This window comes from Charadrius vociferus, unplaced genomic scaffold (assembly GCF_000708025.1).
Source record: "Charadrius vociferus isolate BGI_N301 unplaced genomic scaffold, ASM70802v2 scaffold793, whole genome shotgun sequence".
Taxonomy (NCBI): Eukaryota; Metazoa; Chordata; class Aves; order Charadriiformes; family Charadriidae; genus Charadrius; species Charadrius vociferus.
This window is the reverse complement of record NW_009647833.1, coordinates 681,202-694,333: the sequence shown is the minus strand read 5'-3', so window position 1 is coordinate 694,333 and position 13,132 is coordinate 681,202. Positions and strand designations below refer to the sequence as shown.

The 13,132-nt window shown below is 56.6% G+C and overlaps 1 protein-coding gene across 1 annotated transcript in view; it reads left to right on the top strand.

Moving 5' to 3' along the window:
- Positions 1-440: 440 nt before the first annotated feature.
- Positions 441-13,132, top strand: part of DOC2B (double C2-like domains, beta) — a 34,815-nt gene continuing 22,123 nt past the window's right edge. The window contains exons 1-2 of the mRNA XM_009882696.1: positions 441-771; positions 12,000-12,079. Coding sequence (XP_009880998.1) covers positions 441-771; positions 12,000-12,079 — 411 coding nt within the window. The remainder of the gene's footprint in view (positions 772-11,999; positions 12,080-13,132) is intronic.

The following is a 13,132-nucleotide window of genomic DNA, read 5'->3' as shown; positions in this document are numbered from 1 at the left end:
GGAGGTGGGCTTCGACCTAACTTCTGCTTTGCTCCCCCCAGGCAGGGTAGGGCTTTGCTGGGGAAGGGGCGGGGGGCTGGCTGCCCACGCTGGTGGCCGTGTGGCCGGGGCGGCCACAGCCCTCATTCCTCCGCTGCTGGGTACCGCTTTGTTGCTAGCTGGTGACATCACCCGAGAGCCCACCCCCTGCCTCTTATCCGTCTCTCCGTCTCGCTCACTTATTCACAGGCAGCGCTGGCAGGATCAGGGGCTGTGCGAGAGCCAGAGCTGGCGGCAGCAGCATGCGTGCGGCGTCTGAGGCTCAGGGTGCGAGAACCACGTAAGGTGCCCGCCGGAGCCTCCCACCTTGCCGGCCTCGGCTTCACCCGGCAGAAACTTCACGGCTCGCTCACGCACGGTCCGGGCTTCTCCGGGAGGGCTTGGCGCCGACAGCCGCATGCATGACACTCCGAAAAGGAGAGAAAATGACCATAAGTATCCAGGAGCACATGGCTATTGATGTCTGCCCCGGCCCCATCAAACCCATCAAGCAGATCTCCGACTACTTCCCCCGCTTCCCCCGCGGGCTCCCCGCCGCCGTCGGCCGCAGCAGCACCCTGCGCTCCGCTGTCAGCCAGCCCTCCGTCAGCCCTGCCGAAGCCCCCCGTGAAGAGGATGAGGACGTGGACCAGCTTTTCGGGGCATATGGCACAACACCCACTGAGCAGCCAGCCAAGTACCAAGCACCTGAGGAGGTGGTGGATCCTGAGGGCTACGAGTCTGACGACTGCAGTGAGTTCCTAAGTTTCCATGGGAGTTTGACGGGTGCTGAGGGCAAGGGTGGGTCTTAGGATGCGTCCCCCATCTTGCAGCCCGAGCCGTGTGCCCTTCCCGGATGCCGGCCATGCTGTCCATCCCTGGGATTGCATTGCAGCAGTGACAAGCCCTCGCCTGTAGCCAGGGAAGCTGTCACAGCACTGCTCTGGCGCGGCCCCTGGGTGGAGGGAGGCTCTGGGAGTGTCCCTGCTGCAGCCAGGCTGGCCGGTGAACCCAAACTAGAGAAGTCTCCCAAGAGCCACCAGTTGCTGTGCTTTGCCGTTGTGGTTGATACACTTCTCTGCCTCGTCCCTGCTCGGCTCCTTGCCTCTGAAGGCTGCCAGCTGGGCTGAGACCCTTTGGTTAATCCATCTTGGTGGTGCAGCCCGCTCCAGCCACCCTGCTGATTAGCTGGCGATATGCTCCAGCATTGCCCAGCGCTAGATTGGGGAGATTTGTTCAGAATGACATTCGCCCGGGAAATCTCTGCCCTCTCCCTCGGCAAACTCCGGCAGTGTCATTCCTCACCCTCCAGCTGTAGACAAAGCCCCGTGTGAGATTTGAGACCTGGGTAGGGGGGGAGCTTTTGAACAGAAGGCTTCAGATCTGGTAGATGCAGGTGTTTGCAGTGAGGTTTAACCCCTCCCCACCCAAAACGTCCTTCCCAGCCAGCTCAGTGGAGCTGGCAGGCTGCAAAGCAGCTGCTGTCTGGCTCTGCCAGCCACCGTGGCTGGGTTAGGGCTGCTTTCCTTGAGGTCGGTTAAAACCCAAGGTCTCGATTCAGCCCAGCCTTTCGGGGCCAGATCCTGCAAGGGGCTGAGCACAAAGTTTGAAGCCGGCAGATGCCGAGGAAGGGAGTCAGTGCTGCTGAGTGGTGCTGCGTGCTTGTCCTGGGGGAAGGGGGAGGCTGAGCTCCCACAACGCTGAGCTGTTTACGGCCCAGCGCCGGGCAGGCGGTGGCTTTCCCTGTGCAAAATGTCACAGCCCTGCCACAGTATCGCTCCCTCGCTGCCAGGCGCTGGGCTGGCCTGGGGTGCTGCCAGCTGTGCCAGACCCTGGAGCTTGACCCCAGGGAGAGCTCCTCAAAGGGCTGTGCTTGCTGCAAGGCGGCACGGCCATCCCTATGCCCCCCTCTGCCTGCTGACCACCAGCTACCGCACTGGGAGAGGCTGGGGCTCTGGGTGCAAGCCCAGATTGACGCTCCCTCCCTCCCCATCCCAGTGTTGGGGTCACACTCTCTCTGGAGGAGGTGAGAGCTGCTGCGCTCCCAGGGAGAACATCTCTGCTAAGCTGTGTTTGTCCCAGCTGGGCAGTTAACAGTGACTTTAACTGGATTTAGGTTATTTGCTGCTCTAATTATTAGATCATTTTTGCTCATCCCAGCAATAGAAATGGGAACAGCTGGGCTTCGGGGTAGAGGTGTGCATGGCAGCCGAAGCGCTTGGGGCTGTGGGGCACAGTGCTTTCACTGGGTGACTCGTGGGGAAATTGCCCAGGGTGCTGCCTTCTGCATTTAGCCCCGCCAGCGATGCTGGAAGCGGCTCGGCTTGGTGCCAGGGGCCGGCGGGTGTTTGTCTCGCCCCGGCTGGCGTTAGGAAGAGTGTTTCTTGCAGCGTAACAGGTGTCAGGCAAACTGCTGAGGCTGTTTTGCCAGATGTGGCGGGGTTTCTGCTGGCAAAGGCACAGTGGTGCCAGGAGCAGAGTGGGGAGGTGGGACTGCTGGTGTCACATCTCTGGGGACAGCCCGGGACGGTCTCAGCTGCTCTCAGGGCACTGGTTGGCATAAGTGCGCGGGATGAGACTGTCACTCCTCCATGTTTAGCAGCCAAACCACAAATCCAGACGAGGACTCGCTGGCCCCATTTCCCAGGCGGGGAGCTGGGAGGGGATTTGTACAGCCTGACTTGAGCCATCGGCTACGTTGGGGAGTGTCTTTCAGCTCCCCCACGTCCCTGGTGGGTGATTCAGGGCTGCTGCATTAGTCACCTGCACTAAATTTCCCCTGGGGAACCTGTCTCTGTCTGTATGGCAGGACAGCGTCAGGGGTTAGGTGGTGTCAGTTCCCTGCGGCGACATAGGGGGTTTGGGGAGTTGATTGAAGTGTCTCAGGATGGTGGTGTTGGAGTCTGGGTGCAGTGCCCATGAGTCAAGGGCTTGCTGGGCAAGGGTTCATCTTGCCTCGCTCCCCAAAGATATTCCCAGCACAGCCCCTGGAGAGGTACAGGGAGAGGGATTTTGCTGTAGCGGGATCCATTGGGAGGAGAAGAGGATGGCTCCTTCCTATTTGTCCCACCTGCCCGGGGGTTTCCTTCCTCCAACACTGAAGCAGTGGTGCTGGCTGACAGGGTGGGAGGAGTAGAGCTGCCCCTGCCTGGGGAAATGCAGCATTTGGCTGGATTTCCCCTACGCTCGTTCCTGCCCAGGGTTCCTTTTCCAGCCTGGTGTTTCTGGGTTTCCAGCAGCACCAGGCTGATGGGTGACGGGACTGCATTCCTCAGCCACCGCAGCACTGCAGGGTGGCATCGGGCAGGGGCTGGACCGGAGCTGCCCTGCTGCAGCTTGCCTGGGCTGGCTCCCTGCACCGTATTTCTTAATCATTTGCTGAGTGGTATTCCTGACCCCACCAGCAATCCTGGGAGGTGTCTGCAGAGCTGGCAGGAGCTCCCCTCCTCCAGACGGCCTCTCCCTGTGACAGGGGCAGCCCCAGCGCAGCCCTGGGAGAAACATCAGCGTCTGCTCCCATCCAAGCGGGGCGGCCTGACTCAGAGGTTTGGCATCTGCAGGGAGCAGGGGCATGTGTGTGTGCATGCATGTGTCTGATGCTTTGGAAAGCCAAAAATCGCAGGGCTGCAGGAGGCAGGTGGGATCCCTCCAGAGCCGGGCAGGGACCCGGCCGAGGTGCAGTGGGGTGGGAGGGGACCCACTGCCATGGGCAGATGGCACTGGTCACTGGAGGCTGATGCAGAGGCTTGAGATGGTGGCTCTGGGGCACATGGGGCTGAGGCCAGAGGTTCGGGGCACCGCACTGCAGCCTTGCGGAGCCGGGGAGTGCAGTGCTCAGGGGAACTGTGGAGGTGCTGAGGAAAACAAGCGTGGTCCCTGCGGAGCAGCTGTAAGCAGCCTGTTGAATGCAGCGAGTAGTGGGGAGCTGACAGAGCAGATAATGAGTGGTGATGTCGGGGCTGGCCCTGGGAGCACTGGGAATCGCACGGAGCTGGCCTTTCCCATCACAACCGCTAGCAGCACTGCTGTGAGGATTTGCAGGGTCATGGTCGGTACCCTCCACCATCCAAGGGCTTTTGGGTGGACCTTGGGAGAGGGACACGTCACTGCCCTGTGCCTCCTCTGTCGCCAGTCTGCAGAGATGCTCCAGGACTGGAGCCCAAGCTGTACAGAGCAGGACTCTTCCCACAGCGGGTTTGTCCCCAGTGGAGCTGCTGAGGAGGGGGAATGAGGCAGCGGAGGTGGGGAAATGCGTGTTTGGTGCAAACCCTGCAGAAGGATGGCTTGGTGCCGTTGGACCAGCACTAGCATTTGCCGTGAGCTGAGAGGATCAGCCGGGATTTGGGGCTGGGAAGAGGGCGATTCACTCCTACTGCCTCAGGACACCTGGCTCTCACCTCATCTTTGGTTCCCCTCATCTTTGGTTCCCCTGGCTGTTGCCCCGTGACAGCAGCAGTGCCCCAGCCCCTGGGGTCCCCAGCCACAGGGATGCTTCCCACCCCGTCAGGCAGCACACTGCCAGGGGAACTTGTTTCGCCAGGAAAATAAGCAAATGCCAGCTAGATGGCAATGTGCCACCTGTGAGGAGCTGGGTCTCACCTCCCATCTCCCCTGATTGCATGCAAATCGCTGCCCCTCCAGTGGCTGTGCTTTTATATCCACAGCACCAGCGTGAATTTGTACCGGACAGATTTTTAAAGGTCTCTCAGATCTCTGCACAAGCAGCTCAGAGGTAGAAAAACATGGTCCCTCTGAGGGAGCGCTGCTGTGGCTCCTCTCACCGGGGGACAGCACTGGAGGGAACAGCCATCCTCTCCTGTAATGTGCAAGGAAGTTTCTAGCCCTTGAAGAAATACTCTGTTCCCCTAAGCTGCTGTTTGGCTTTGGAACGAGGCAGCAGCCAGTGCTGGAATTTCCTCCCTCCTCTGTATGGGTTTGGTTCTGGGTTTTCGGATGGGAAGGCAGCCCGAGAGCAGGGGGATGCAGCAGGAGCTGGTGTTTCTGGAAGAGCTGCCCCATACTGTTCCTGCCAGTGCTCCGGGGCTGTTTATATATATACAAACCGAGCCAATTTTATAGCGCGCCCAGCTTTATTCATGGGAGGAGCAGGCTCGCGAGCTCCCAAGCTGCAGCAGCATAAAAACAACTTCTCTAAACTACAGCTGAGAGGCCTGTCCTGGTACACGGCTGCTCGTGACGCCTGCTGCAAGCAACGCCACAGAAGTTATTTAGGAAGACTCTTATTTTGAGCAAAAAAGATAATTAGGCAGGCAAAGCCGTCATGCAGATATTAATTACTGGCTGCTTAAAGATGTAAAGAAGAATGAAAGTCTTAAGGGGTGCAGGGTGTGCAAGTCACCTGGCAATGCTTTTGGCCAGACAGGAGGAGGCGGGAGAGATGACGAGGGGAAATGTGCATTAAAACGATGATGATATTTACTTCTGAAACGCAGCTCCTTAGCATATGCTACCACTGCTATTTATAACCTTTGAATCGTCTTTTCAATCCAGATAAGGCCAAAAGAAGTATTTTTTATTCAGGAAATTAAACAAACCACAGCTGATTTCGGCAGAGACTGGAGCATGGTTTTGCCAACTCTATTGCGACCTCAGCTGCCTGCACCAAAGAAGTGTGTGTAGGTACCAGGTGGTGTCGGACCCGAGGTTTAAGGGCATCAGGGAACTTGTAGCCTTCCCAAGGGAGATGTGAGGTGTTACCCGAGGTGACTTTGGATTAGTTCCTGTCTTGGTTTCCCACAGGATACCTGCGTATCAGGAAGGTGCTGGTGGGGGGGGGAGCTCTCACCCTCTCCTGCTGGCTGCCCTGTCGGTGGTCCAGGTGGAGGCTGCGCATCGGGTGCTTCTGGCCCCCCGAGGAGCCTTCAGCCCCTGGGGATGCTTGTTCCCAGATGGTGGCAGTAGCCAGGGACACCCTGAAGTACCCTGCCAATGCGGGGCACCCGGTGAGGCCAGCACGCGAGGGTCCCGGCATCCCTCCTCCAACAGGGAGGGAACACATGGGCCGTGGCTTCCAGAGTCTCTGCTAATGAAGGAGCCGCACAGCTGCTGGTTAAGGAGGAACACTCCTTCTGCCTGGCTCCCTCCCTCCCCAGCAGCCTCCCCAGTCCTTCAGCTTCCTCTGGTCCCAGCATGCAGGAGGGAAGATGATACCTAGCTGGAGGAGGGAGCCTCCCTGCCCCGCAGCGGCTCTGCGTCCTCATCCCATCACTGACACCCCTTGCTCCAACGCGCTCAAGCCCAAGGGGTTCCCAGATCTTTCATCTTTGTATTTAACACTGAAGGCAATTTTGGGGGGTTGTTAATTGCAATACTGTATTTCATTAAAGGGAGAGAGAGGGAGAGATTTGAAGGCCATCTCTAAATTGAAATAGCTGAAAGTCTAATTGCTGCTGACATCAGGGACCATTTAGTGCTGTAAAACATAATTGCATCTCTGAACTGTTCTGAGCAGATAAGTGTTCCTCTGAACACTCCTCCTGGAGAAGACAGAAGAGCTGATGAGCATCCATCAACCAGCCTCGTGAAGAAGCTGCTCCCTGCTCCGGAGCTTGCCAGGGGCTGGCGCTGTGTCTCTGAAATGAAGAAATATTAATTGCTGTAGATATTAAGTGAAAAAAACCCATGATGAAGCAGGGAGCAGTTGCAAGAAAGAAAAGTTGTGCTTGTTCTTCACTCCTGGTCCTGTTGAATTCAACCACCTCTGTGGAGGTCCCAAGGAAGGAAGGTCTCCTGCCTGTGTGCTGGATCTGGTCCCTGTTGGGTTTTTGTGTGGGACTGGGAACATCCTTCCCTGCCTGCAGCAATGGACCAGAGTCCCACAATGCTGCCGACTGGCACCACATGGTCCGGGTGCCACCGGGAATGTCCATGCCCCAGCATGGTGTGCTGCCCCTGGGACATATCCCAAAACCTTACACAGGACACCTTTTTCATGGAGTAGCTCACGGTGATGCTGACTTTCAGAAGTGTCCCATTTCCACTTGCCTTCACCACCTTCCCTGGCTGATGCTGAAACCCGCAGCGATGCCTGTGGCTGTGGGTTTGTGCCAGAGGTCAGTGGTACCATCAGACCTGGGGGCACCTGGGGGCTTGCAGCCATCAGGGTCTCAGCACCTTGTGGGATCCATCCCTGACAGGCCACGCACCCCCTCCCCGCAGAGGCACACGAGTCGCAAGTAGCAGCCCAAGCAGGTCTGTGCGTGGACCGGGAGTGCTGCAGGTGCTGGGCAAGCTCGGCCCCACAGCTACGGGAACCTGCTGGGACTGATGGGGCTCTTTTCCAGGGGTTATGCTGGGGGCTTTCCAGGGCTCGCTCCCATGTGGCCCAGGGAGTTGCTTCTCAAGCTGCCCTGGTGCTCCCTGCACCATCATGTGCCGCTGGACCTGTACGAGGCACTGCCGTGCCCGGGGAGGCAGGAGCGCAGGCAGTCACCCGCCAAAGCGATCTTCAGCAGCCCTGCTTGGAAATGGCAAGAAATAATTTCTGTTCCTCCTGAGGAGTCATTTACCGACATTTTACATGGGGCTGTAAGTGCACAGAATTACTTGCTGCCTTTCAGGACCTTTAAAATTATCTCCATTGCAGAGGAAAATTAAAGCAATGGAAGAATAGGGACCTATCTTTTATAGTGCATTAAAAAATATCCAGTCTGAAGGTTACTGAACCTGTGCTTTCTGTAAGGGAGAGCTAATCCAGACAATCCCCAGCAGTCTTTTTACTGCTCCACTCTGATCTCCCTGGCACAAAATCCATGAGCAGATTATCTTGGGAGCAGCAACGCTGATAAGCAGAGGGACTTAAGGCTTTTGGACTTCTTTTTAATTAGTTCTATAGTGGTATTTTTTGTGCACACCTCAATTTCCCCAGCATAGAGCCTTGCTGGGCTTTCTAATGGTAGTCGCGATGCAAAAGCTGCCCTGACTTTGGAAGGCAAGGAGCCCGCTCAATCATCAGTTTCCTCCTCTGCGGGCAGTGCCAAAACTCGTGGGTCTGTGCTGCAAGCACCGGTGCCTCTTCCATGTCTTGAGCATCTCTTGGGCAGAGAAATTCTTCTCCCTGGGATGTCCCAGGCCACCGGCGGAGCCGATCTGCCACCCTGCGTGGGCCAGGCGAGGGCACGTAGCCTGCAAGGACAGGGACTGGATAAGGGAGCAGAGCACAGATTTATCACTGCATTTTGCCTTTCATCCCACAGGTATAAATAGAAGCTACTTCAGCCTCCCCGTCACCCTGGGCGCTGGTGGGAAATGTCAGCAATAAACAATTTCTGCCGACTCTACCAACAAGGGCGGTAGCGGCACTGTGCCAGGACGCCGCGCTGCCCGCGGGCTCCAGGCGCGCTCGCCGTATCCCACGGCTAAGCCTGGAGACGCATCTGCCGGTTATGCTGGCCTCTAATAATTTTGTGGCCCACTGAATTAATCAAAATGCCCAAAGGTCAGTGGGAGAAGAGGCCGCATTCCTGTGCAAGTCAGATTTATTTTCCTTTTTAGAGCCTGTGTTAAATGCCAGACCCTGGCTGGCACCTTCCCATCAATCTCTCCCAATTCATGGAGAGGAAAGAGGGTCAGAACCTGCTAATGAGTTCAGCTCTCCTAATGGTTATTTTATCATTGGAGCAGAATAATCGTAATAATAATGATACATCCTGCCTGCTGTCTGGAGAGCGCAAAGCTGCCTTTGTAATGCCTGACAAAGACATTTATTTATATTTTTTATTTGCAGCCTGTGTGATTAGAGGGCAGCATTTAGAATAGCCCAGTTGAGTTAAATAGGTCTAGTAACAGCGCTTCGAGTCTAATTGCTGCCCTTTTCTTTTTTAGGCACTCGCTCCCCTAATTAAGAGCACAATCAAGTTGCATCTCAGCTGTGAGGATGGGTGGGAGGAGGAAAGCAATCAAAGAAGGGCGATAGGGCCACTTTGCAGAGGGCCCTGTTCGGAGCCCGGTGCGTCCCTGGGTGGCTGCTGCAGCCCAGAGGCTTTGGACCCGATCCTGCTGGCTGGAGATGTGCTGCCGGCAGTTTTGCAGGAGGGGTGAGAGCCGTGCCGGTGTTTTGGTGTTGGCTTGCCTGGCTGCTCGCTGGGCGTGCTTCCCTCTCCGGGAGCGCAGGGCTGGCTCCCCAGCTGGGCTGTGGTCCCGAGGGGGTTCGCACAGCGCTGTTGCGGGCTGCAGGGTGGCTCCCCCTGTTGGATTCAGCCGGAGGTCTCCTGCCATCTCCTCAGGCCCCCGAGCAACCCTGGGGCCAGTCTGCTCGGGAGCGGCTGGCTGGGGATGCTTAGCTTGAGCCTTGTCTCTGCCTTCACCGCTGTGTTGGATCCATCGCCCAGGAGGTAATGGAGACAGTGGGGCGGCGACAGCGCCACAGGCACTCCGCTCCTTCAGAGCATTGTGTCCTCCGCATCCACTGCCCCGCTGGCTCCTGGCTCTGGCGGCAGCGCTCGCCCTCAGCTCCGTAGCGGCACCTTAGCTGCCAAACCCCAAGTTAGCCTGATCCCTTTTGTCATCTCCATACGGCCGCATTTTTAAAGCAATTAGCACATGTTCTGCTGATGTTTTCACATCCCTCTGCCGCAGGCAGACCCTTCCTTGGGAATCGAGACTCACCACCAGTGAAAAAAATCCCTGCATAGGGGAAAACCGCTCCAGGGCTGGAGGAGAGCTGGGGATGGAGCCTTGCAGGGCTGGGGGGAGCCACGCATCCCTGTCTGTGCCCTCCTGCCTCCTTGCAGCTCCGAGATGAATGGGAACTGCTCAAGGTTTGCTCACGGACCACCAGCACTGAGGAGCAGGACCTTAGTCCCCAGCTGCAAAACAAGCATCTGCTGCTGTGTGACAGTGCTTTTGGGTTTTTCCCATCTTGCTGTAGCGGGGCTCCCTGCTGCCCTCACCCCTGAGGCAGGTTGCGGCACTGAGGGGACAGGCGGCTTTGTCAGTATTTCCTGGCCGAAGTCTGTTTTCACGCCAAGCTTTTAATTTGTTTTATAAATTGCCAAATCCAGCAGGCTAAGCCGCAGGCCCCCTTCTGTGATAAAAATAAAATAACAGCTTGAACTTGGGAGGGCCGAGCGGTGGGGCGGGCAGGAAGCGGCTGATTAAAGGGCAGGTGGAAATGATGAGGCTCCGAAACCGGAGGCTTCATCTTCCGCTCTCGAGTGAAAATGCAGATTTGCTGAGTTTTGCTGACTTGGCTTTCGTCCGTGTGCCGTAGAGCCTCCTGCTACACCCGCCCCAGCATGGTGGTGCCGGCTCTCCAGGCTGGTGCTCCAATGCTGCCGTACGTGGCCGTGAACTCCCCATCGCTGAGCGTGGGCAGGGGACAGCCAGCCAGCAGCACGCTGCGCTTTCCTCCTCCTTGCGTTATGGGGAGCGCGTTTGGCTGGTAATTGCTTGGGAAATGCCCGTTTGGGCCAAACCCAGAGGTGACGCACAAGGTGGTGTAGGTTTGGCCTCACCCTGTATCACTTCCATCTCCCCTGAGCCCTGGCAGGTAAACCCCACTGATTTATGACTTACCTAAACCGATAGCGGTGGGTGTACATTATTCTGGCAGAAATCTCTCTGAATATTTGCTCTGCTTTGAAGGCAAGGTATTTGCTCCGGAGCAATGATTTTTATTTGCTAGCAGGCAAACCTGTAGCTCACTTGTGTTTGGGCTGGAAGATCGCTGTGAAATTGCAGCAGGAAGGTTTCAGTCCCCTGAATATCCACTGCCTCCTGGGGCGCATTGCTGCAGAGGCTATTTACGCTGGAAAAAAGCACCTTATTTCCTGCCATAAAGTTTGTCTAACTTACCTCCCAGGCAGCGAACCCTGCTTTGATATTAAGCAAAATTGTTCTGGTTTTTATTTGGGATTTTTTTTTTTTCCCTGCTCTGAACCTGCATGCACGGTGGGAAGGTGCAGTTACCTTGGCAACAGTGGTGGGATGCTGCGCAGCGGCAGGGCAGTGCTCGGGCAGACCCCTTTTGGGATGGTGGGCACAGAAGAGTGTGGGTTGCGGGGTCCGGAGCCACCCTGGAAGTTCAAGGCTGGTGGCAGGCAAAGCTGCACCGGGGGAGCTGCTGCTCTGCGTCTGGGCTTTGGTGTGCAAATCAGGTCCAGGAGCCTCAGAGAAGGTTAAATCATGTTTTGGAAAGCATGTCTTTTTAAGGCTTTTCTTCTGCTTTGGATTAGTGCAACTTGCTCAGATTGTCCAAAGGGAAAGAATTTTCTCAAATCAAATGTACTTTTGCTGCCAAGGCTCTTCTGGTTTGTTCTGGTCTCTTGCCCCTTCCCTGTGGCCTCATCCCAGGAGCTGCCCCATTGCTGCCATTCCTGGGTTGCGGATGCCGTAAGGGAACACTACTCTGATTAAAAGCTGTTGGTGTTTTTCATTTTAACCATAAAAGTCTTTCCAGTCTCACTGGGTTTCATTTACAGTTTGCAGCCAAATTGGAGCTGGGAAGGGATCCCATTGGTGGCTCATTTGTTTGAAGGTGTCGGTATACAAATACACATTCTGGGAACACCAGCGGCACTGGAGGGGGGGAGATGTGCCGGCAGCAGGTCTCGGCTGTGTCCCAGCTGTGCCCGGATCTTCCCAGAGAAGAGCCTTCAGCTCCTGGGGGACAGAGAGCTGCTGGCTGCAGTGGGGCTGCTGATAGATGAAGCGACTCGTGTGAAAGCCCACGGAGGCAAATCCTCTGCGCTGGCTGCAGTGCCTGCGCAACCCGCAGCCATCCATCCCTCTCGCTCCTCTCCCAGGGCTGTGCCAGCCCCGACGGCCCAACGCAGGGAATGGCCACCAGCCTCCCAGCATGAAGCCATGTTTCATAACAGGGCTCACAGGAGGATGTTTTATATTTTATAATGTCTGCAGCCATTTCTCTAGCATCTTCATCCACTCCTTTTGTGCTTAGAGGGAGAAGAGGCAGTGTTTGCCGGGCCCCGCAGGTTAATAACATCTTTTCTCCTTTGCAGCCACGCTGGGGACGCTGGATTTCAGCTTGCTCTACGATCAAGAAAACAACGCTCTCCACTGCACGATCAATAAGGCCAAGGTATGTCTCAGCGCTGGGCGAGGACCAAATATGCCTGGAGTTGGCCACCTTTGTCCCGTGTTATGAGGCCACCCGGGCAGAGTGGCTGTGCCAAGCTAACACAGCAGTGAAGGCAGTGTGTGGGGACAGATGGGTGTCCCTCCGTCCCTGGGCTGCACTGGGGACTCTGGTGTCCCCCGCTGCAGCCATTTCTTTGCCAGCTCCACGTTCATCCCGACACCCAGTGCTTCTGCGCTCTGCTTCCCCTCCATCCCTGCCTTTCAGGGCACTTCCAGCGGGGTGGAGATGGCTGCTCATCCCCGTGACGAGATGGTTGCAGCTATTGATGCTTTTTAGAAAAGCACCCAACCCGATGTTGTTATTTACTTGATGCTGTGACCGGCTGTCAGTTTATAAATGTCTCTTTTAAATGCTGCTAATCATTGCCACAAAGTGCTCTGCCTCAGCGCCTTTGCCGTCTGTGTGATTGAAGCAATTAGGGTTCTTTTGCACATTTTGGAGCAGAAACATAACTGGGGTCCCAATTCTGCCTCCGGGCCCATGGAAGGTTTTTCTGGGCACTACTCAGCTCCTCTCTGCTTCACCTGGCATGAGGTCCAGAGCAGTGGGGACTCCAGGTCAACACAGCTGGGCCCCAACAGTGGTGGGTTGGTGGAAGAAGAGCTGTAGATCTTGGGAAGGGGTAGAGAGTTTTTACAGAAGATGGAGAAAGAGCGGGAGAACAGGCTGTGAGCTGAGCCCCCAGACGATCTACCTGCACCATTTGCCTTCATAGGATGCTCCTCTTCCCTCCAGCTGCAACTGGCTTATTTGAAGCCCTGACCCCAGAGCCCGCTGTGCTGGGTGCTGAGCTGGGTGCTGAGCACGCATGTCCCCGCTCCAGGGTTCTCCCCATCTGGAATAGGACCTTCGGATGAAAGCCTGGCTTTGGGAGTGAGCATGGAGGCATCTGCCCCAGCAGACCTGGAGCTGCTCCTGGCCGGGGGACACGTGCATCTCCCATGGCTCCCCGGGCAGGGCTGCCGGGGCCGGGAGGGGGGAGGCGGCGGGGGT